A 25,651-nucleotide genomic window follows, 5' to 3' on the forward strand; every position below is an offset into this window, starting at 1 on the left:
GGACACAGGCGGCGGAAACCGGGCAGAGCTTCACGGAGGAATCACGCTGCCATCCGCAGCGCAACGAAACGCAAGTGTGAAACCAGCACAGGTTCTGTTACGCTGCATTACGGCCCCAGTGTGAATGTTGCTCTTATTAATGGCGTATACATAACTGCAGAAGCTTCAGCAGTTTTCTACTACAGTTGATGAGTGCAGGGCTCTGATTGGCTACTGTGGGTCACAAGGTCACTTCTATACTCAGATTGCTACTGTTACTTTTGCTACAAATCCCAAATATCTGAACAGGAACGTCTGATGACACAGAGTAAAGCGCGCTGTGCCCCGAACCTGCACAGGGAGACGACGCTTTCAGGGTAACAGACGAGCTGGTGGATGGTTTCTAACAAGTGGAATTTAATTTGGTTTTGTCTATTCCCCCCCCCCCCCCCCCAAGGTTGTCAGTGTTCAAAGATAGTTAGGTAAATGTCCAGCTCAAGTCAGTAGGACAGGGAGTCTCACAGGCTAGGAGGTTTTAGGCTTAGGTCAGGGTTAAGTCGGGTCGGTAGGTGGGGGGGGTCACTTAGGTTTAGGGGTCTCACACCACACAAGTCGATAAGTCAGGGGTCATGCAGGCTTAGGCAGTAAGGGGTCGCTCAGGAATAAATCGGTAAGTGGGAAATCTCACACGCTCGGATCATTGCATCAGGGGTCACAGGCTCGGGGTTTTGGAGATCAGGGTTGGTAGGTCGGGGGGGGCTTACAAGCTTGCAGTTTTGAGAATTTGGGTCGCTCAGGCATCTCTTAGAGTCAGGGGCTGCTCAGGTACAGGTTGTAAGGTCACTCAGGGTCAGATCAGTAGGTGGAGGTCACACAGGGTTGGATTGGTTAGTCAGGGGTTGGTAGTTCAAGGAGCACTTAACTCCAGGGCTTTCAGGGTATGTGCACACGTCCGGATTTCTTGCAGAAATTTCCTGAAGAAAACCGGAAATTTTCTGCAAGAAATCCGCATTTTTTTTGCGTTTTTTTTCCGTTTTTTTCGCGTTTTTTTAGCATTCTGCAAGCGTAATTAGCTTGCAGAATGCTAAAGTTTTCCAAGCGATCTGTAGCATCGCTTGGAAAACTGACTGACAGGTTGGTCACACTTGTCAAACATACTGTTTGACAAGTGTGACCAACTTTTTTACTATAGATGCTGCTTTTGCAGCATCTATAGTAAAAGATAGAATGTTTAAAAATAATAAAAAAAATGCTTATACTCACCCGCAGACAGCTGATCTCCTCACCGGCGTCCGTTCCGTATAGATGGTGTGCGCGCAGGACCTTCCATGACGTCACGGTCACGTGAGCGGTCACATGACCGGTCTCGACCAATCACAGGACCGTGACGTCATCGGCAGGGTCCTTCACCGCACACCAGCTACAGGAACCGAACGGCAGCGTGCAGCGGTGAGGCGGGAACACTGCGGGGGACATCGAGGGTGAGTATAGGACTATTTTTTATTTTAATTCTTATTTTTTGACCAATTATATGGTGCCCAGTGCGTGGAGGAGAGTCTCCTCTCCTCCACCCTGGGTACCAACCGCACATAATCTGCTTACTTCCCGCATGGTGTGCACAGCCCCGTGCGGGAAGTAAGCAGATCAATGGACTCCTAGGTGTGTGGAATCCCTGCAATTCCGCATTTTTAATGAACATGTTGCTTTTTTTTTCCGCGATGCGATTTTTTCGCGGAAAAAAATCGCAACATTTGCACAAAAAATGCGGAATACACTGTAAATAATAGGAGGCATGTGTTAGCGTTTTTTTCGCGTTTTTATCACGTTTTTATAGCGAAAAAACGCGAAAAAAACGCTAAAAATCCTGAACGTGTGCACATGGCCTCAGGCTCGCAAGGGTCAGCAGACCGGGGGTCCCCCGGGAACGGATCGGCAGGCCAGGGGTCTCTCGGGCACGGGTCCAAGCTCAGTAGGTCGGCAGTCACTAACATCGGTAGGTTCTTAAGTTGGGATTCTCTGGCATGGGTCACGGGGTCGGTAGGTCAGCGGTTTCTCGGGTCAGTAGGTCGGGAGTCATAAAATGTTAAGAGTTGGAAGGGACCTAGAGGGTCATCGTGTCCAACCCCCTGCTCAATGCAGGATTCACTAAACCATCTCAGACAGATGTCTGTCCAGCCTCTGTTGGAAGACTTCCATTGAAGGAGAACTCACCACCTCTCGTGGCCTTCTGTTCCACTCATTGATCACCCTCACTGGCAAGAAGTGATTTTCTAATATCTAATCTGTATCTTCTCCCTTTCAGCTTCATTCCATTGCTTCTCGTCTTTCCATGTGCAGATGAGAATGATGATGATCCCTCTACACTGTGACAGCCCTTCAGATATTTGTTCAGCTATTTAGTCTCATCTTAGCCTTCTTTTTTTTTTTCCAAGCTAAACATTTGCAGATCCTTTAACCCAGGGGTGGGGAATCTTTTCTGCCAAGGGCCATATAGATATTTATACCATCCTTCAGGGGCCGTACAAACTCCGCTCACAAAGTACATCCTGACTCTGGCACTGGTGTCAGGATGTAATCTTTCATTGCATGCCCTTCAGTGTTCAATAGTGAGCACTGCGTGTGTCTGCACAGAGCAAGAAGAAATTAATGGTGGCAAACAAAATACACCTCCCTGCGCCAAAGCACTGCGGTCCCCGAGAATCAGCCCAGGGGCCAGATAAAAGGTCATCGAGGGCCGTAAATAGCCGGGGGCCTGAGGTTCCCCACCCCTGCTTTAACCGTTCCTTGTAGGACACAGTTTGCAGTCTGCTCACCATCGCTCAGGTCGGGGCTCATGGATCGGTAGGCTCTCGGGGTCAGGTCAGGGCTCTCTAGGAAAGAGAAGGTCAGGAGACGACCAGGGAGGGGGTCTCTCGGATTCGGGTAGATAGTCGTTCATGATCTTGGGTCAGTAGGTCAGAAGTTGCTCAGGTCGGGGGGCTCTGGGGTCAATAGTTGCTCAGGTCGGGGTCTCTGGGGTCAGAAGTCGCTCAGGTAGGTAGGCTCTGAGGTTGGTGGTCTCCTGGGCTTAGGTTGCTAGGTCAGGGCTCTCTGGGATCAGTATGTCCAGGTGGCTCAGGTAGGCTCCTGGGTTGGGGGCCTGGAGTCAGTAGGTTGGGGGTCTCCGGGGTCAGGAGTCACTCAGGTCAGGGGGCTCTCATAACAGTAGGCTGGGGTCAATAGTTGCTCAGGTGGGGTCTCTGGGGTCAGGAGTCACTTAGGTCGGGAGGGAGGATCATGTCAGTAGGTTGGTCTCTCTGGGGTCAGAGGTCGCTCAGGTTAGTAGGCTCTGGGGTTGGTGGTCTCCTGGGCTCAGCTTGATAGGTCCGGGGTCTCTGGGATCAGTATGTCGGGGTCGCTCAGGTAGGCTCTGGGGTTGGGGGTCTCCAGGGTCGGGAGTCACTCAGGTCAGGGGGCTCTCATATCAGTAGGTTGGGGTCTCTGGGATCAGGAGTCACTCAAGTTAGTAGGCTCTGGAGTTGGTGGTCTCCTGGGCTCAGGTTGCTAGGTCAGGGTTCTCTGGAATCAGTATGTTAGGGTCGCTCAAGTAGGTAGGTTCTGGGGTTGGGGGTCTCAGGTCAGTAGGTTGGAGTCAGGAGTCACTTATGTCAGGGGGCTCTTGTGTCAGTAGGTTGGGGTCTCTGGGGTCAGGAGTTAGTTGCTCGCGTTAGGGAGCTCTTAGGTCAGAGGTCACTCAGGTTAGTAGGCTCTGGGGTTGGGGGTCTCTGGGGTCAGGAGTTGCTCGGTTAGTAGGCTCCGGGGTTGGTGATCTCCTGGGCTCAGCTTGCTAGGTTAGGGGTCTCCAGGCTCAGTATGTCGGGGTCGCTCAGGTAGGCTCTGGGGTCTTAAGTCAGTAGGTTGGGGTCTCTGGTGTCAGGAGTCACTTAGGTCAGGGGGCTCTCGGATCAGAGGTCACTCAGGTTAGTAGGCTCTGGGGTTGGTGGTCTCCTGGGCTCAACTTGCTAGGTCAGGGGTCTCTGGGCTCAGTATGTCGGGGTCGCTCAGGTAGGTAGGCTCTGGGGTTGGTGGTCTCCTGGGCTCGGTATGTCGGAGTCGCTCAGGGAGGTAGGCTCTGGGGTCAAAGGTCACTCAGGTTAGTAGGCTCTGGGGTAGGGGGTCAGAGGTCGCTAAGGTTAGTAGGCTCTGGGGTTGGTGGTCTCCTGGGCTCGGTATGTAGGGGTCGCTCAGGGAGGTAGGCTCTGGGGTTGGTGGTCTCCTGGGCTCGGTATGTCGGGGTCGCTCAGGTAGGTAGGCTCTGGGGTCAAAGGTCACTCAGGTTAGTAGGCTCTGGGGTTGGGGGTCAGAGGTCGCTCAGGTTAGTAGGCTCTGGGGTTGGGGGTCAGAGGTCGCTCAGGTTAGTAGGCTCTGGGGTTGGTGGTCTCCTGGGCTCAACTTGCTAGGTCAGGGGTCTCTGGGCTCAGTATGTCGGGGTCGCTCAGGTTGGTAGGCTCTGGGGTCTCAGGTGTCAAGAGTCACTCAGGTTAGTAGGCTCTGGGGTTGGTGGTCTCCTGGGCTCGGTATGTCGGGGTCGCTCAGGTAAGTAGGCTCTGGGGTTGGTGGTCTCCTGGGTTCGGTATGTCGGGGTCGCTCAGGTTAGTAGGCTCTGGGGTTGGTGGTCTCCTGGGCTTGGCATGTCGGGGTCGCTCAGGTAGGTAGGCTCTGGGGTCTCAGGTGTCAAGAGTCACTCAGGTTAGTAGGCTCTGGGGTTGGGGGTCAGAGGTCGCTAAGGTTAGTAGGCTCTGGGGTTGGTGGTCTCCTGGGCTCGGTATGTCGGGGTCGCTCAGGTTAGTAGGCTCTGGGGTTGGTGGTCTCCTGGGCTCGGTATGTCGGGGTCGCTCAGGTTAGTAGGCTCTGGGGTTGGTGGTCTCCTGGGCTCGGCATGTCGGGGTCGCTCAGGTTAGTAGGCTCTGGGGCTGGGGGTCAGAGGTCGCTCAGGTTAGTAGACTCTGGGGTTGGGGGTCAGAGGTCGCTCAGGTTAGTAGGCTCTGGGGTTGGTGGTCTCCTGGGCTCAACTTGCTAGGTCAGGGGTCTCTGGGATCAGTATGTCGGGGTCGCTCAGGTTGGTAGGCTCTGGGGTTGGTGGTCTCCTGGGCTCGGTATGTCGGGGTCGCTCAGGTTAGTAGGCTCTGGGGTTGGTGGTCTCCTGGGCTCGGCATGTCGGGGTCGCTCAGGTTAGTAGGCTCTGGGGTTGGTGGTCTCCTGGGCTCGGTATGTCGGGGTCGCTCAGGTAAGTAGGCTCTGGGGTTGGTGGTCTCCTGGGCTCGGTATGTCGGGGTCGCTCAGGTAAGTAGGCTCTGGGGTTGGTGGTCTCCTGGGCTCGGTATGTCGGGGTCGCTCAGGTTAGTAGGCTCTGGGGTTGGTGGTCTCCTGGGCTCGGTATGTCGGGGTCGCTCAGGTTAGTAGGCTCTGGGGTTGGTGGTCTCCTGGGCTCGGCATGTCGGGGTCGCTCAGGTTAGTAGGCTCTGGGGCTGGGGGTCAGAGGTCGCTCAGGTTAGTAGACTCTGGGGTTGGGGGTCAGAGGTCGCTCAGGTTAGTAGGCTCTGGGGTTGGTGGTCTCCTGGGCTCAACTTGCTAGGTCAGGGGTCTCTGGGATCAGTATGTCGGGGTCGCTCAGGTTGGTAGGCTCTGGGGTTGGTGGTCTCCTGGGCTCGGTATGTCGGGGTCGCTCAGGTTAGTAGGCTCTGGGGTTGGTGGTCTCCTGGGCTCGGCATGTCGGGGTCGCTCAGGTTAGTAGGCTCTGGGGTTGGTGGTCTCCTGGGCTCGGTATGTCGGGGTCGCTCAGGTAAGTAGGCTCTGGGGTTGGTGGTCTCCTGGGCTCGGTATGTCGGGGTCGCTCAGGTAAGTAGGCTCTGGGGTTGGTGGTCTCCTGGGCTCGGTATGTCGGGGTCGCTCAGGTAAGTAGGCTCTGGGGTTGGTGGTCTCCTGGGCTCGGTATGTCGGGGTCGCTCAGGTAAGTAGGCTCTGGGGTTGGTGGTCTCCTGGGCTCGGTATGTCGGGGTCGCTCAGGTTAGTAGGCTCTGGGGTTGGTGGTCTCCTGGGCTCGGTATGTCCGGGTCGCTCAGGTTAGTAGGCTCTGGGGTTGGTGGTCTCCTGGGCTCGGCATGTCGGGGTCGCTCAGGTTAGTAGGCTCTGGGGTTGGTGGTCTCCTGGGCTCGGTATGTCGGGGTCGCTCAGGTAAGTAGGCTCTGGGGTTGGTGGTCTCCTGGGCTCGGTATGTCGGGGTCGCTCAGGTAAGTAGGCTCTGGGGTTGGTGGTCTCCTGGGCTCGGTATGTCGGGGTCGCTCAGGTAAGTAGGCTCTGGGGTTGGTGGTCTCCTGGGCTCGGTATGTCGGGGTCGCTCAGGTAAGTAGGCTCTGGGGTTGGTGGTCTCCTGGGCTCGGTATGTCGGGGTCGCTCAGGTTAGTAGGCTCTGGGGTTGGTGGTCTCCTGGGCTCGGTATGTCCGGGTCGCTCAGGTTAGTAGGCTCTGGGGTTGGTGGTCTCCTGGGCTCGGCATGTCGGGGTCGCTCAGGTTAGTAGGCTCTGGGGTTGGTGGTCTCCTGGGCTCGGTATGTCGGGGTCGCTCAGGTAAGTAGGCTCTGGGGTTGGTGGTCTCCTGGGCTCGGTATGTCGGGGTCGCTCAGGTAAGTAGGCTCTGGGGTTGGTGGTCTCCTGGGCTCGGTATGTCGGGGTCGCTCAGGTAAGTAGGCTCTGGGGTTGGTGGTCTCCTGGGCTCGGTATGTCGGGGTCGCTCAGGTAAGTAGGCTCTGGGGTTGGTGGTCTCCTGGGCTCGGTATGTCGGGGTCGCTCAGGTAAGTAGGCTCTGGGGTTGGTGGTCTCCTGGGCTCGGTATGTCGGGGTCGCTCAGGTTAGTAGGCTCTGGGGTTGGTGGTCTCCTGGGCTCGGTATGTCGGGGTCGCTCAGGTTAGTAGGCTCTGGGGTTGGTGGTCTCCTGGGCTCGGCATGTCGGGGTCGCTCAGGTAGGTAGGCTCTGGGGGTCTCCGGGTCTCGGTTCTGGGCGGTCCTCTCTCTCACGGTCCGCAGGGCGGGAGGCAGGTGATGGGAGCGGTTCCCGCCTCGGCAGCGCTGACAGGACCAGGTATTGGCGCTAGGCCGGAGCTGTGAGGACCGGACAGAACCCGCGCCGCCGGGTGCCGGGAGCTCGGAAAGAAGTTTAGGAGCGCGGGATTGGGCGACAGAAGCAACAAGTGAAGAGGGCGGGAGGCCGGGCCCGGGGGCTGAGCCGGGGACGCGTCCCAGGGGGAATACGGGAGCCACGGCCGCCGCCAGATCACACATTCCATTGCGCGCCACCGGGGAGAATATTTAGATGAGTTTCCTCCTTACCTCCGCCATATTTGCCGAACTGACGGGTCACATCGCGGGTCAGCGCAAGAGCCCGGATGGAGACGGAAGCGGCTGCACAGTGACCGCCAGGGGGCGCAGCCAATGGAGACGCAGCTGGAGGCCGAGCCACAGGGGGGTGGAGCTTCCTCCGAAGAGAAAGGGCGGTCCCACCGTTACTATGGTTACACACAACGCGGTATTGAGAAGCCTCTGCTGACAGAACTCACGGAAAACGGCGACGGCAATCACCGGTAACATGTCCGGTCCTACCCGGAGCGGAGCGCGGAAGCCCGTGAGCAGCGTGTAAGTGTCCGTACATCACGGGGATTGTCTGCAGCGCTGCGTGGATAATATCACATCTGCTAGTGTCACATTTCTGGTTGAGTCTGCAGCGTCTTGTCCGCAACTGCAAACGCATGAAAAAACGCAGCGTTTATCCTCCTCATCTTACGCCAGACGGAAAAAAATGCTGCGTTTTTGCATGTGTTTGCGGTTTTTATGCAGATGTGTTCGATAGGAAAAAGATTTTCCAGAAGAATTTCCTTGACACAAGCCACGAATGGCGTCTCATGGGATTTCTGGTTTACTCAAAAAACACATGCGTACACAAACGCAAGCGAGCGCATGTCCTTCCTATGAGTTCCCAGAGACTGTAATGCATTGTATGCATGCACTCCTTCCACAAGTGTCCGCATGAGTCTGACGGCGGAAATGTGCCGCCTCAAACACTGCAACATGGTGCGTCAGCCGCGCCCAGCCGCACACCGCAAAACGATGCATGCGCCTGCGTCCACAATGTAAAAGGTATGAAATCAAGACACATGTATGCGTCAGAAACGCTGCGGACATAACTGCAAATGTGAAACCGGCCTAATAATTACTATAATACTGCTCCTATGTACAAGAATATAACTACTATAATACTGCCCCTATGTACAAGAATATAACTACTATAATACTGCCCCTATGTGCAAGAATATAACTACTATAATACTGCTCCCTATGTACAAGAATATAACTACTATAATACTGCCCCTATGTACAAGAATATAACTACTATAATACTGCTCCTATGTGCAAGAATATAACTACTATAATACTGCCCCTATGTACAAGAATATAACTACTATAATACTGCCCCTATGTGCAAGAATATAACTACTATAATACTGCCCCTATATACAAGAATATAACTACTATAATACTGCCCCCTATGTACAAGGATATAACTACTATAATACTGCTCTATGTACAAGAATATAACTACTATAATACTGTCCCTGTGTACAAGAATATAACTACTATAATACTGCCCCCATGTACAAGAATATAACTACTATAATACTGCCCCTATGTACAAGAATATAACTACTATAATACTGCTTCTATGTACAAGAATATAACTACTATAATACTGTCCCTGTGTACAAGAATATAACTACTATAATACTGCCCCCATGTACAAGAATATAACTACTATAATACTGCTCCTATGTACAAGAATATAACTACTATAAAACTGCCCCAATGTACAAGAATATAGCTACTATAATACTGCCCCTATGTACAAGAATATAACTACTATAATACTGCCCCCATGTACAAGAATATAACTACTATAATACTGCTCCTATGTACAAGAATATAACTACTATAATACTGCCCCCATGTACAAGAATATAACTACTATAATACTGCTCCTATGTACAAGAATATAACTACTATAAAACTGCCCCAATGTACAAGAATATAACTACTATAATACTGCCCCCTATGTACAAGAATATAACTACTATAATACTGCTCCTATGTACAAGAATATAACTACTATAATACTGCTCCTATGTACAAGAATATAACTACTATAAAACTGCCCCAATGTACAAGAATATAACTACTATAATACTGCCCCCTATGTACAAGAATATAACTACTATAATACTGCTCCTATGTACAAGAATATAACTACTATAATACTGCTCCTATGTACAAGAATATAACTACTATAAAACTGCCCCAATGTACAAGAATATAACTACTATAATACTGCCCCCTATGTACAAGAATATAACTACTATAATACTGCTCCTATGTACAAGAATATAGCTACTATAATACTGCCCCTATGTACAAGAATATAACTACTATAATACTGCCCCCATGTACAAGAATATAACTACTATAATACTGCTCCTATGTACAAGAATATAACTACTATAATACTGCCCCCATGTACAAGAATATAACTACTATAATACTGCTCCTATGTACAAGAATATAGCTACTATAATACTGCCCCTATGTACAAGAATATAACTACTATAATACTGCCCCTATGTACAAGAATATAACTACTATAATACTGCCCCCTATGTACAAGAATATAACTACTATAATACTGCTCCTATGTACAAGAATATAACTACTATAATACTGCTCCTATGTACAAGAATATAACTACTATAATACTGCCCTTATGTACAAGAATATAACTACTATAATACTGCTCCTATGTACAAGAATATAACTACTATAATACTGCTCCTATGTACAAGAATATAACTACTATAATACTGCCCCTATATACAAGAATATAACTACTATAATACTGCTCCTATGTACAAGAATATAACTACTATAATACTGCCCTTATGTACAAGAATATAACTACTATAATACTGCTCCTATGTACAAGAATATAACTACTATAATACTGCTCCTATGTACAAGAATATAACTACTATAATACTGCCCCTATGTACAAGAATATAACTACTATAATACTGCCCCCATGTACAAGAATATAACTACTATAATACTGCTCCTATGTACAAGAATATAACTACTATAATACTGCCCCCATGTACAAGAATATAACTACTATAATACTGCTCCTATGTACAAGAATATAGCTACTATAATACTGCCCCTATGTACAAGAATATAACTACTATAATACTGCCCCTATGTACAAGAATATAACTACTATAATACTGCCCCCTATGTACAAGAATATAACTACTATAATACTGCTCCTATGTACAAGAATATAACTACTATAATACTGCTCCTATGTACAAGAATATAACTACTATAATACTGCCCTTATGTACAAGAATATAACTACTATAATACTGCTCCTATGTACAAGAATATAACTACTATAATACTGCTCCTATGTACAAGAATATAACTACTATAATACTGCCCCTATATACAAGAATATAACTACTATAATACTGCTCCTATGTACAAGAATATAACTACTATAATACTGCCCTTATGTACAAGAATATAACTACTATAATACTGCTCCTATGTACAAGAATATAACTACTATAATACTGCTCCTATGTACAAGAATATAACTACTATAATACTGCCCCTATGTACAAGAATATAACTACTATAATACTACCCCAATGTACAAGAATATAACTACTATAATACTGCCCCTATGTACAAGAATATAACTACTATAATACTGCTCCTATGTACAAGAATTTGTAGAATTGTAGACCATTCTTCTTTGGCAAACTGCTCCAGGTCCCTGATATTTGAAGGGTGCCTTCTCCAAACTGCCATTTTTAGATCTCTCCACAGGTGTTCTATGGGATTCAGGTCTGGACTCATTGCTGGCCACCTTAGAAGTCTCCAGTGCTTTCTCTCAAACCATTTTCTAGTGCTTTTTGAAGTGTGTTTTGGGTCATTGTCCTGCTGGAAGACCCATGACCTCTGAGGAGACCCAGCTTTCTCACACTGGGCCCTACATTATGCTGCAAAATTTGTTGGTAGTCTTCAGACTTCATAAAGTCATGCATACGGTCAAGCAGTCCAGTGCCAGAGGCAGCAAAGCAACCCCAAAACATCAGGGAACCTCCGCCATGTTTGACTGTAGGGACTGTGTTCTTTTCTTTGAATGCCTCTTTTTTTCTCCTGTAAACTCTATGTTGATGCCTTTGCCCAAAAAGCTCTACTTTTGTCTCATCTGACCAGAGAACATTCTTCCAAAATCTTTTAGGCTTTTTCAGGTAAGTTTTGGCAGACTCCAGCCTGGCTTTTTTATGTCTCGGGGTAAGAAGTGGGGTCTTCCTGGGTCTCCCACCTACAGTCCCTTTTCATTCAGACGCCGACGGATAGTACGGGTTGACACTGTTGTACCCTCAGACTGCAGGGCAGCTTGAACTTGTTTGGATGTTAGTCGAGGTTCTATATCCAACATCTGCACAATCTTGCGTTGAAATCTCTTGTCAATTTTTCTTTTCCGTCCACATCTAGGGAGATTAGCCACAGTGCCATGGGCTTTAAACTTCTTGATGACACTGCGCACGGTAGACACAGGAACATTCAGGTCTTTGGAGATGGACTTGTAGCCTTCAGATTGCTCATGCTTCCTCACAATTTGGTTTCTCAAGTCCTCAGACAGTTCTTTGGTCTTCTTTCTTTTCTCCATGCTTAATGTGGTACACACAAGGACACAGGACAGAGGTTGAGTCAACTTTAATCCATGTCAACTGGCTGCAAGTGTGATTTAGTTATTGCCAACACCTGTTAGGTGCCACAGGTAAGTTACAGGTGCTGTTAATTACACACATTAGAGAAGCATCACAGGATTTTTCGAACAGTGCCAATACTTTTGTCCACCCCCTTTTTTATGTTTGGTGTGGAATTATATCCAATTTGGCTTTAGGACAATTCTTTTTGTGTTTTTTTCATTTAAGACAAATTAAATGAAGATAATAATACCAAAGAATTTGTGTTTGCAATCATTTTCAGGAAGAAACTGAGTATTATCTGACAGAATTGCAGGGGTGTCAATACTTTTGGCCACAACTGTATAATACTGCTCCTATGTACAAGACTATAACTGCTATAATACTGCCCCTATGTACAAGAATATAACTACTATAATACTGCCCCTATGTACAAGACTATAACTACTATAATACTGCCCTATGTACAAGACTATAACTACTATAATACTGCCCCTATGTACAAGAATATAACTACTATAATACTGCTCCCTATGTACAAAAATATTACTACAATACTGCCCTTATGTTCAAGAATATAACTGCTATAATACCGCTCCTATGTACAAAAATATACTATAATACTGCCCCCTATGTACAAGAATATAACTACTATAATACTGCCCTTATGTACAGGAATATAACTACTATAATACTGCCCCTATGTACAAGAATATAACTACTATAATACTGCCGCTTATGTACAGGAATATAACTACTATAATACTGCCCCTATGTACAAGAATATAACTACTATAATACTGCCCCTATGTACAAGAATATAACTACTATAATACTGCCCCCTATGTACAAGAATATAACTACTATAATACTGCTCCTATGTACAAGAATTTAACTACTATAATACTGCCCCTATGTACAAGAATATAACTACTATAATACTGCCCCCTATGTACAAGAATATAACTACTATAATACTGCTTCTATGTACAAGAATATAACTACTATAATGCTGCCCCTATGTACAAGAATATAACTACTATAATACTGCTCCTATGTACAAGAATATAACTACTATAATACTGCTCCTATGTACAAGAATATAACTACTATAATACTGTTCCCTATGTACAAGAATATAACTACTATAATACTGACCCTATGTACAAAAATATAACTACTATAATACTGTCCCCTGTGTACAAGAATATAACTACTATAATACTGCTCCTATGTACAAGAATATAACTACTATAATACTGCTACTATGATCAAGAATATAACTACTATAATACTGCTCCTATGCACAAGAATATAACTACTATAATACTGCCCCTATGTACAAGAATATAACTACTATAATACTGCTCCTATGTACAAGAATATAACTACTATAATACTGCTACTATGATCAAGAATATAACTACTATAATACTGCTCCTATGCACAAGAATATAACTACTATAATACTGCCCCTATGTACAAGAATATAACTACTATAATACTGCCCCTATGTACAAGAATATAACTACTATAATACTGCCCCTATGTACAAGAATATAACTACTATAATACTGCCCCTATGTACAAGAATATAACTACTATAATACTGCTCCTATGCACAAGAATATAACTACTATAATACTGTCCCCTGTGTACAAGAATATAACTACTATAATACTGCTCCTATGCACAAGAATATAACTACTATAATACTGTCCCCTGTGTACAAGAATATAACTACTATAATACTGCTCCTATGTACAAGAATATAACTACTATAATACTGCTCCTATGTACAAGAATATAACTACTATAATACTGCTACTATGATCAAGAATATAACTACTATAATACTGCTCCTATGCACAAGAATATAACTACTATAATACTGCCCCTATGTACAAGAATATAACTACTATAATACTGCCCCTATGTACAAGAATATAACTACTATAATACTGCCCCTATGTACAAGAATATAACTACTATAATACTGCCCCTATATACAAGAATATAACTACTATAATACTGCTCCTATGTGCAAGAATATAACTACTATAATACTGCTCCTATGTACAAGAATATAACTACTATAATACTGTCCCCTGTGTACAAGAATATAACTACTATAATACTGCTCCTATATACAAGAATATAACTACTATAATACTGCTCCTATGTACAAGAATATAACTACTATAATACTGCCCCTATGTACAAGAATATAACTACTATAATACTGCTCCTATGTGCAAGAATATAACTACTATAATACTGCTCCTATGTACAAGAATATAACTACTATAATACTGTCCCCTGTGTACAAGAATATAACTACTATAATACTGCTCCTATATACAAGAATATAATTACTATAATACTGCTCCTATGTACAAGAATATAACTACTATAATACTGCCCCTATATACAAGAATATAACTACTATAATACTGCTCCTATGTGCAAGAATATAACTACTATAATACTGCTCCTATGTACAAGAATATAACTACTATAATACTGTCCCCTGTGTACAAGAATATAACTACTATAATACTGCTCCTATATACAAGAATATAACTACTATAATACTGCTCCTATGTACAAGAATATAACTACTATAATACTGCCCCTATGTACAAGAATATAACTACTATAATACTGCTCCTATGTGCAAGAATATAACTACTATAATACTGCTCCTATGTACAAGAATATAACTACTATAATACTGTCCCCTGTGTACAAGAATATAACTACTATAATACTGCTCCTATATACAAGAATATAATTACTATAATACTGCTCCTATGTACAAGAATATAACTACTATAATACTGCCCCTATATACAAGAATATAACTACTATAATACTGCTCCTATGTGCAAGAATATAACTACTATAATACTGCTCCTATGTACAAGAATATAACTACTATAATACTGTCCCCTGTGTACAAGAATATAACTACTATAATACTGCTCCTATATACAAGAATATAACTACTATAATACTGCTCCTATGTACAAGAATATAACTACTATAATACTGCCCCTATGTACAAGAATATAACTACTATAATACTGCCCCTATGTGCAAGAATATAACTACTATAATAGTGCCCCTATGTACAAGAATATAACTACTATAATACTGCTCCTATGTACAAGAATATAACTACTATAATACTGCCCCTATGTACAAGAATATAACTACTATAATACTGCCCCTATGTACAGGAATATAACTACTATAATAGTGCCCCTATGCCCTATGTACAAGAATATAACTACTATAATACTGCTCCTATGTACAAGAATATAACTACTATAATACTGCCCCTATGTACAAGAATATAACTACTATAATACTGCCCCTATGTACAGGAATATAACTACTATAATAGTGCCCCTATGCCCTATGTACAAGAATATAACTACTATAATACTCAGCTGTTGTGTAAGGATTGTCCATTGCTTATTATGAAGATATGCTCTTTCTCCTTAGACCGAAGATGGCATCCCATGTCAAGAAAATTATCAACGTATCAGGTTTTGTAACGCAAAGCAAAGGAAATCGGAGTATGGGAAGCAGAAAAAGTATCAGCCTCCACATTGACAGCAAAAACATGGATAAAAGTTCTGTGTCAAGCGGGAAGCAAGTGATACCAGTAAGTCATAGAAAAGTATTCAATACTCAGCTGAAGCTCTTTTTGAGGTTGGATACATTGATCGCGATTCATTTATAAATGAAGATTAATATTTGTCTATTGAAACGTTCTGCAAGGGTTTACTGTGATTTAAAGTACCATAATACATTTTTCTTCAAGATCTCTGCCTCTTGTCAGTGAATGGAAATATTCCTCTTTGCAGCAATAAAAAAAATTCCCGTTCATGTCCAAGTATCTCGGGAGTAGGGTTTGTTATAGTCCCATCGTGTTTTAGGGAGAGTTGACACATATCTGGAGCTATTGGGGTATGTGAACTCGGCATCTGTTCATACTTGGTGCATGTTATTTCTGTCTTCTTAGTGGTCTCACTATATTGTTTGACACAGGTGGTGACCAGTTTTACTATAATTAATATTGAATGATGGTGTAACCTGCCAGGTAAAGCACTCCATAATAAACAAATAAATAATAAATAAACATTAACGCACCTTTCGATCATGTTTGAAAGAAGTGAGCAATCCTTTCTACACTAGTTGATACTTTAAAAGCAACCTAAAAACGGCTAAAGAAGACAGTTCAGGAAGCCAGCGTTCTTCTGAAGCATCTAGGAAATCTCGTACTCTCGCGCCTAATAGATTCTGTGTGCACATGCCCCTAAGGTTGAGAAAAAAAATTGCAAGACCCTGGTCTGGTGTTCTCTTTGGTATTCCATGGTATTTACCATCTGAGGCTTTGTGATCTTAGGAGGCGCCCAGGATGCCGACATTGGAGTGCCTGCGGAGGAAGTTTGCACTGGCCGGGCCCAGCTGCCGCGGAGTGACCATGAGGACACCGGACATCTTTTTGCTTAGGCCGATTCATTAAGTAGTTTTGCCGGAACGCTGGAGTAAAACTGCTTGAAATGCTGCAGTGTTTTTACACAACTCAAGACTTTTGGAGTTTTTCACCTGTACCGTCGAGGTCCGACAATTTTTGCAAAGTCGTTGGGACGGGTTATGGTAAAGAGCGCCCGACAAATTTATCATAATTAGGACCAAAAAAGAGGTGTAAATTATGAAAGAAACAGACTCCAGCGCCCTACTGGCGAACATTTCTTGTGATGGCTCACAGCAAGTGAAACATGTTCACAAATAAGATATGTGCCTCTAATGAATTTGGTACATTTTACACAAGCGCTCCCTTCAATAAGACTTTCATAATGAATCGGGGCCTATATCTGCAGATTTTGGTGACTTGTGCGCTAGATCCACAATGAAGACAGAAATAACATGCACCAAGTATGAACCAAACCAGTGGAAAAAATGATGACAGAGAATTTTTTCACATTTTTAGATATGTATCTCTTTTATTTCATGGCAAGAGCAGAAAAACAAATAATATTTTTTTTTTTTATATTAAAAATAGTATTAATAAAATAGTATAATTAAAACTGTATATATGTACAGTGCCTACAAGTAGTATTCAACCCCCTGCAGATTTAGCAGGTTTAATAAGATGCAAATAAGTTAGAGCCTTCAAACTTCAAACAAGAGCAGGATTTATTAACAGATGCATAAATCTTACAAACCAAAAAGTTTTGTTGCTCAGTTAAATTTTTAGAAATTTTAAACATAAAAGTGTGGGTCAATTATTATTCAACCCTTAGGTTTAATATTTTGTGGAATAACCTTTGTTTGCAATTACAGCTAATAATCGTCTTTTATAAGACCTGATCAGGCCGGCACAGGTCTCTGGAGTTATCTTGGCCCACTCCTCCATGCAGATCTTCTCCAAGTTATCTAGGTTCTTTGGGTGTCTCATGTGGACTTTAATCTTGAGCTCCTTCCACAAGTTTTCAATTGTGTTAAGGTCAGGAGACTGACTAGGCCACTGCAACACCTTGATTTTTTGCCTCTTGAACCAGGCCTTGGTTTTCTTGGCTGTGTGCTTTGGGTCATTGTCTTGTTGGAAGATGAAATCACGACCCATCTTAAGATCCTTGATGGAGGAGCGGAGGTTCTTGGCCAAAATCTCCAGGTAGGCCGTGCTATCCATCTTCCCATGGATGCGGACCAGATGGCCAGGCCCCTTGGCTGAGAAACAGCCCCACCGCATGATGCTGCCACCACCATGCTTGACTGTAGGGATGGTATTCTTGGGGTCGTATGCAGTGCCATCCAGTCTCCAAACGTCACGTGTGTGTTTGGCACCAAAGATCTCGATCTTGGTCTCATCAGACCAGAGAACCTTGAACCAGTCAGTCTCAGAGTCCTCCAAGTGATCATGAGCAAACTGTAGATGAGCCTTGACATGACGCTTTGAAAGTAAAGGTACCTTACGGGCTCGTCTGGAACGAAGACCATTGCGGTGGAGTACGTTACTTATGGTATTGACTGAAACCAATGTCCCCACTGCCATGAGATCTTCCTGGAGCTCCTTCCTTGTTGTCCTTGGGTTAGCCTTGACTCTTCGGACAAGCCTGGCTTCGGCACGGGAGGAAACTTTCAAAGGCTGTCCAGGCCGTGGAAGGCTAACAGTAGTTCCATAAGCCTTCCACTTCCGGATGATGCTCCCAACAGTGGAGACAGGTAGGCCCAACTCCTTGGAAAGGGTTTTGTACCCCTTGCCAGCCTTGTGACCCTCCACGATCTTGTCTCTGATGGCCTTGGAATGCTCCTTTGTCTTTCCCATGTTGACCATGTTTGAGTGCTGTTCACAAGTTTGGGGAGGGTCTTAAATAGTCAGAAAAGGCTGGAAAAAGAGATAATTAATCCAAACATGTGAAGCTCATTGTTCTTTGTGCCTGAACTACTTCTTAATACTTTAGGGGAACCAAACAGAATTCTGGTGGGTTGAGGGGTTGAATAATAAATGACCCTCTGAAAAAACTTTTCCCAATTTTAAAAAAAAATAAACAAAGAGATAACATTCTTTTTTGCTGCAGTGCATTTCACACTTCCAGGCTGATCTACAGTCCAAATGTCACAATGCCAAGTTAATTCCAAATGTGTAAACCTGCTAAATCTGCAGGGGGTTGAATACTACTTGTAGGCACTGTATATTGCTCACGGGCACATATCAAAAAATATGCACCCCGACACGTGTTTCGGACCCAAAGTCAGGGTACCCCCTGACGAAGGAACTTTGGGTCCGAAACACGTGTCGGGGTGCACATTTTCAAACACCTGGCGGTCCTGGAAATATTTTCCCCAGCTTTATAAGTAAGTAGTATTGGATCATATGTGCATACAGCACTTCTTTTGTGTGTAATATGCACGACTTGTATTTATACTAGAATCAAATTATTATTGGCTAAATGCACTTTTTTTGCACTTTTTGCACTATTTTGATAATTTTTTAAATTTTAATAATAATTTTTATGTGTAGTACACTTTTTATATATGTGTATATGTATATATATATATATATATAATATTTTACACACTCTCACTTTTGGTTTTTATATTATTTATAGTTCTATACATATAATTTTTTTATTATGTGTCACATATGATCCCTACTTTGTTTTTTTGATACTCATTATATCTATCGGGGTATCCAGTATATAAAATATTCAGACCAGCCTTGTGCAATCATATATTGTACCATATAAACATATATATATATTTTTTTTTTTTTTTGATATGTGCCCGTGAGCAATATACATATATACAGTTTTAATTATACTATTTTATTAATACTATTTTTAATATAACATATTTTTTTAATTTGTTTTTCTGCTCTTGCCATGAAATAAAAGAGATACATATCTAAACATTTGAAAAAATTCTGTCATCATTTTTTCCACTGGTTTGGTTCATACTTGGTGCATGTTATTTCTGTCTTCTTAGTGGTCTCACTATATTGTTTGACACAGGTGGTGACCAGTTTTACTATAATTAATATTGAATGATGGGATATCGGTCTATATATTAGCCCTCTATATATTAACTGGTTTTTCCTCTGTGTCTACTTTGATTTAGATCCACAATGTAACTTTCCTGTTCCGTGAGATCAAAGAGTTCTAGTATCAAAACTTTCACCAGTTAGAAACCGGACATTATCATAAGGGGTCCTAAGTCTCAGGATGGGAACTGGAGTGCAAGCAAAGTGAAACACTTGATTTTTTTTATATCCTCAGGTGATTGATGAAGAAGGAAATGATGTCACCCCGTGTGCATTGTTTCAAGCAGAGCCAGGAGCTGCATCTTCAAAACAGGCAAAAATATTCACCCCGCCGGATACCTCCACCATAACTGCATCCGACTTCTTTTCAACCCTGTCCTTGCAGCAAACCGGGCTTACAGCCAGCTTCATGGGGCCATTTTCCAGGTGATTGAACTAAACTCCTTAACATTGAAATAGACACACCAAGGAGGAAAAGATGGGGAATTTTGGAAATTTTAGGATGAAGACGTTACTGATCTACAAATAATGAAAAAAATGGAAACTAATTTTTCAAAACATCTGGATTTATTCATTGTGGAGTATGAATCACATGCATAAATCCCGGCACTTACAGCCTCAGTGGATATAAAGACTAGAGGGATCCTGCTACCTTATTGTGTGATGCTCCCCTGTTTAGACCTCTTTAAGATGTTGCCCTCATCGTTTCCAGACCAATCTCCAGCTATCATTGCATCCATCACAAAAGCAGGACTCGCTGCAGAGGGCAGACCTTCATTTTAGCCACCATTGCCATCTTGCACCATGATAGCCTCTGAGAGTGGTGGCGTGAGATCAGTGGACACGTACAGCCGGACATCTGGCTTATACAGAATGGATCAATGGTAGAATAAGTGATGTGGCCATTTCTCCAAAGTGTCCCAGGAGCCGTTTCTCAACACTAGACCACATGTTGCTCGTGCTCCTGTGAGCAGCCCACGTGGCCTAAACTTGCCACCATGACTGCAGTGTCTCCAGACTTCTCTCTCATCAAGCACATGTGGGACGTCATTGATTGGTGATTTCACCAGTTACACAGGAGCTGCCAGCAGAGGATCTTGATGATTTGCCCAAGTGCATTCAGCAGCAGAACCTTCCTCAGACGACCATTAACCTCAATGATTGCCGGGATTTCTGCATGTGGTGCTCATACTCCAGATTGAAGAAATCCAGATGTTTTGAACATTTTGTTTCCATTTTTTAATCATTTGCAGATCGGTAATGTCTCCATCCTAATATTTCCATAATTCTACGACTTTTTCTTCTTGGTGTTGCAATTTCAATATTGAGGAGTGAATAATAAATACTTTTGTCTGTAACCGCACATGCATCATTACGTGGTTCACTGTTTTTTTCCTACACAGGTCACCCGCTGTATGGCCTTATGGTATGTAACTAAACTGCAGTTCACTGCGCATCCACTTGTCCAGGAGCGGCACTGTGCCAAGAAAGCAGTCCCATGATATTTAGGGTCATTGGGGGTCACATCTCTCATAAAGTGATGGTGAATTCTAGTGTTACGCTGCGACTTTGTAAAATAGGAACCCAACTTTAAACAACACTAGTGGAATTTAAATACTGCAGCTGCATCCCCCTCCTCTCCACCCCTACCTTCCCTCTGTTTTTTTTTCATTGCTGAGGTAGAGGTGCAGACGGACCCTTCACATGATGGTGCATTGATATAAGATACAGTACATTTATACATTATTGTACTTCTAACAGCAGAAATATCATAACTATGGATTCGCTTTCTTACAGGTCAACATTTGGAGGGAGTAGTATGTCAAGATCGAGCCAAGAGACAGAATCTATTTCAGAGGATATAGAAGAGCCAAGTTTCAAGCGTGATGTTGGGCTCAGCTTACCTGGTATTGTTTCATGGGGTCTGTCAAGCAAAATTGGATATCTGTACTTAAAGGGTTTTTTATTACTCTCCTCAAAGATAACCCCCAGTGGGGTTTGATAGCTGCTTTCCCTTTTCATCTTCATAGACATTAATGCAGAATTTACTTGTAGCAGGAGGGCGAATTAGGTTGGTGGGAATATTGTAAAATTAACCCCTCTCCAGTCAATGTCTAATATGAGTAAACTTCTATTCCAAAGATTTCCACTTAAAGCAAGATGGAGTACAAGAACCGCCAAGGGAAGAGGATCTAGATAAACCAATCAATATATACCTGACCGAGACGGACACAATATGGCTGCTGGACATGCCGGCAGCTGTGATCTCCAGCGATGACCCTCAAGCAGAATCTATCAAGTATGACCGCATGCAGGAAACCATAATGTTGCATCATGGCGACTTATTTCATTGAATTCTGTCTGATTGTTGAACATAACATTGCATGAATTTTCCATAAAGCTTACGGAATCAGACATATGCAGATCTCTGCAAGAACAGAGCCGGAAACGATCGCTACGTCGAGAGGATGATGCAAACGATTAATGGGGCACCGAAGAGTAAAGAGGTTCAGTGTGAACCGATTCTCCTGGAGGATGCCGGTGAGGTTTTATTAGGATATGCTCAATCACCAATTAATCTAAGATCATGTTTAGATTTATAGTTCCTGTGTAGGGCTGAGACTAGAGGGTACACGGCTCAGTAGTTCTGCATCCCTTGTAACCTCAGAACTAGACTGAGTGTTAGACTCACCAGGTGAGATGGATCCTCTAAGGCTTAGGTCCAAGTGGATACACAGATCCCAGGTGTTGATGCAGTGAGGACTTGGCACACAGGTATTTCAGGAGCAGCATGATGGATGAAGTGGAACCCACCAAGGATGAAAGCAAAACTAATACGCACAGATAGTCGAGCACACTGAGCATAGGGCTAGAATCTCAATCCCAAAATACAGGTGTGTGTCTAAATGGGCCTTAAATAGGTCTAGGGCAGTGTTTCCCTAACTCCAGTCCTCAAGGCCCAAAACCTGATGTGGAGCACAGCTGAGGGCAGAGGACCAAGGTGAAGGAACAGGAGCCAGGGATTGCCGGGACAGGTGTCTAAGGGCTCATACTCGGATGAGTCTCGCATGTTAATACCCGGCACTGCACCCGACACTCAGAAGCGGAGCGTGCGGCTGCATGTATTCCTATGCGGCCGCACGCTCCGATCTGAGTGCCGACAGCAGCGCCGGGTATTAACATGCGAGACTCATCAGAGTTTCGCGCAAGTGAGTATGAGCCCTTACACTGAGGCTCTTGGTGGACACAGGGATGGCAATACGGGTGGAATCTGGGAGTGAAAGGGTCTGTTCCTAATCTTCAGCAAGGGGAGGTTGCCTACCCCTGACCCTAGCGCTGGCTTTGTGGTCCAGAGGGATGAGGAAAGGTTTGTTGGGGGCCTTCTCCTCTTGGACGGGTCTTGCAAATGACCGTATATTGTGCACTTTTTTATGAGCCTCAGATAAATGAACTACCCCTCAATGTCCCTTTTTCCTGATTGGAAATCGGAAGGATTCCTCAAGTATTGTCTGTTTTCATCTGTGTAGGTATCATGGCTTCAGTTTGGGATTTGTATGATTCATATAACTTTGAGGAGACCCCTCCGGTGGTAGTGCCCATTGTAGAGACCACCGGTAGATCAGAGAGCGTGGCCAGCAGCAGGTCCACCACAAGCAGGAAAACAACATCCGTGGCCTCAATGGATAGAGAAGGTAACTATAACTTTCTTTTTTTCAACCAAGCGTTTTTTGATAATCTGAGGCAGGAAAAAAAAAGCGCTCAAATGACTGAACATATAAACAGCAAAATAGTTTTACAATAGAAAAGAATAAGAGTTTTTTTAAACTTTTTTTTTAATTTTTTTTTTTTGTTTTCTGCAGCACCAAAGAAGTCATTGAAAATTTTTTGTGTTTGCACATCCCCCAAGGGGATTCTGACATGGATACCACTTAAAAAAAAAAAAAAAATCAAAAACATTCAAAATAATAAACATATATAGCAAAGCCTCGCTCTGTACATGTGCATGGTTTTGAACATCTTTTATCCACTCCAGGTTTCTGAAACAGCCAAGTGATTTAAGGAAGTGATGTCTATTTTCCTGGCGTTTTCCACTCGGAAGATGCTTTGTTCTTTACAATACATTTCAATAGTAAAGCTCAGAAGACGACCATATGATTTTTTAAACATTTTGCCATCTTTTTTTGCTTAAAAAAAATGCAAGTGGTGTCTTCATTATTCAATGGAGTGAAAAAACGACCAGAAAACTACAGTAAAAAAAAACAGGAAGACTCTAAAAAAAAAAAAGCTCAGTGACAGCCCAGACTATCAAATTAACGTTTAGGAAATAACTGTAAAGATGACACAAAAGACATTTCAGGGGAAAAAATCTCTTAATTGAAAACCTTGTCGGGTTCACCTGAGTTTAAAAGACATTGTGTGCACAATGGACTAACAGATTGGTTCAGTGGCTTCTATTCCATGCACATTTTTTGGGGGGGAAATGTCGCATCACATCCCTTTATGTCTCTTGATGTGTTCTGTGTTCTATCTACTTTTACTCTTGTCATTTCAGACTTCTTCTCCAGCACGGGCACCGATCTGGACCGATTATCGGTGATACATATTCCGTATGAATCCGTGCCAGACGGGAAAGAAATCCTACAATCAGAGAAGTTCCAGCAAGACCTTTTCATCATGGAGAGGGTTGTGGTAGAAAACATATTCCAGGGGAAGCTTGCGGCCTATCGACAGCTGCCCGTCCTTATAGGTGACCTCTCGATTCTAGCCCCTGTGTCTGGAGCTCCGCTTTCCAAACCATTCGGGAATTCTTTAAATAATGATTAGATGTTATTATTTAAGCCGCGGTCATCTGCAGCCAAAGTCAGTTTATGCTGCAGATTTTATCTGCAGCACTTTGATAAGATTTCATGAACACTTTTCAGAAAATACTCTGCATGTACTACCTCTGTGCAAATATCTAGTGAAAAATATCTCATACTACCTGTAAAATCCTCCATCTCCTGCACTGCAATTCCGATGTCCCCAGTGCATTTCCTCTGCTGCAGCAGTAACATATCACACATCCAGGTGACCGCTGCAGTCAGTCAGTGTTCTTGTGACTGTTCTCGTGAAGGATTTTGCTGCGATTATTTTTCAGGCAAAGATTCTTCAAACTTCAGTTTTTCACATTTCTAACACTTTTCCTTCTGAAATCTCTTACTGCACAGATCCAGAAGCTGCTGACGATACTGAAGTCATACCCAACGTCACGTCCCCCAGTTTAGATAGATTGTGGTCTTTTGTTTGTGAGGTGACTAAAGGTCACAACGTGAGCAGCACTTCATGGAACAAGAAGAACTCAGTAAGTGTGACGAGACCGTGACGGAGAGCGAATTCTGATCAATCATGTCATAGCGTCTACAAATAATGGGGCTCTTTACTCTCATAGGATCTTCTAGCCGTCGGCTACGGACAGTATGGCTTTAAGGAGCAGAAAGGAGGATTGGCGTGTTGCTGGTCACTTAAGAACACAACTGTAAGAAATAATTTTTGTGGGCAAGAACTAGGGCTTAATCACGAATTGGTTGCCTCGTAATATGTAAAATGTATGTATTGTAGTGCGGTGGTGTTGACACCGTGCGGTAATGAGGCAGTGAGCCAATAAAGTTCAAAGCAAAATGTCTTTAATGTCCAAAACTCACAAATAAAAAGCAAACGGTATCCTCCGGATCGCAGCCGGGGCGTCCAGACAGTCCGTATCCAAGACATGTTGCCGTGGGCGATTGCACCACCATGTCATTCTGAGGGGGCGCCAGGTGTTCGCTTCCCTTGGCTCTGTGTTGACTGCACACATCAGCCGGATGTTTCAGAGCCACCTGCTCTGCAGATTGCAAACCAACACTGACACACTCAACCTTTTCTGCAGGGTTTTTAAATTAGATCTGTGGCCATGGCCCATTTAGAAGACCCGGCTGTCGAGAGTGAACCGCCCCACTACCATCCTGTAGTTCACTCCAAAAGTAAAAGCCCATGCCGGGTTTTCTTAAATCTGCCTTGGGCGAATAGCTTGTCCAAGACCAAACTTACCATACTTTTATTCTGCATTGCAACCACCGCTAACTCTGTGACTGCAATGCACTTGAGCGGCTTCAATACAGTTCTATGTGCATCCTAGAGGATAAATACCGTCCTTCGCATATAATTCCCCTCACTGCCTCCCATTGTGCTAAACCCTCCCGCTATCCAGCTTCTTGTAAAGCAGTTACATTTAGCACCAA

At 44.0% G+C, this 25,651-nt stretch overlaps 2 protein-coding genes across 4 annotated transcripts in view; one reads left to right on the forward strand and one right to left on the reverse strand.

The window, feature by feature from the left end:
* The window catches only part of MIER1 (MIER1 transcriptional regulator), a 34,477-nt gene extending 27,016 nt beyond the window's left edge, over nucleotides 1-7,461 (reverse strand). For 2 of the 3 annotated variants that reach the window (XM_077277461.1, XM_077277462.1), the window contains exon 1: nucleotides 7,344-7,461. In XM_077277461.1, coding sequence (XP_077133576.1) covers nucleotides 7,344-7,352 — 9 coding nt within the window. In that variant the 5' untranslated portion in view covers nucleotides 7,353-7,461. Of the gene's footprint in view, nucleotides 1-2,190; nucleotides 2,209-7,343 lie in introns of those variants that run through there. The other variant, XM_077277463.1, reaches the window with a different exon arrangement.
* Nucleotides 7,348-25,651, forward strand: part of DNAI4 (dynein axonemal intermediate chain 4) — a 34,073-nt gene continuing 15,769 nt past the window's right edge. The window contains exons 1-10 of the mRNA XM_077277460.1: nucleotides 7,348-7,646; nucleotides 15,347-15,509; nucleotides 19,630-19,820; nucleotides 21,192-21,301; nucleotides 21,537-21,693; nucleotides 21,796-21,935; nucleotides 22,922-23,086; nucleotides 23,947-24,141; nucleotides 24,602-24,735; nucleotides 24,823-24,909. Of these exons, the coding sequence (XP_077133575.1) occupies nucleotides 7,600-7,646; nucleotides 15,347-15,509; nucleotides 19,630-19,820; nucleotides 21,192-21,301; nucleotides 21,537-21,693; nucleotides 21,796-21,935; nucleotides 22,922-23,086; nucleotides 23,947-24,141; nucleotides 24,602-24,735; nucleotides 24,823-24,909 (1,389 nt within the window). The 5' untranslated portion in view covers nucleotides 7,348-7,599. The remainder of the gene's footprint in view (nucleotides 7,647-15,346; nucleotides 15,510-19,629; nucleotides 19,821-21,191; nucleotides 21,302-21,536; nucleotides 21,694-21,795; nucleotides 21,936-22,921; nucleotides 23,087-23,946; nucleotides 24,142-24,601; nucleotides 24,736-24,822; nucleotides 24,910-25,651) is intronic.

This window comes from Ranitomeya variabilis, chromosome 8 (assembly GCF_051348905.1).
Source record: "Ranitomeya variabilis isolate aRanVar5 chromosome 8, aRanVar5.hap1, whole genome shotgun sequence".
Classification (NCBI taxonomy): Eukaryota; Metazoa; Chordata; class Amphibia; order Anura; family Dendrobatidae; genus Ranitomeya; species Ranitomeya variabilis.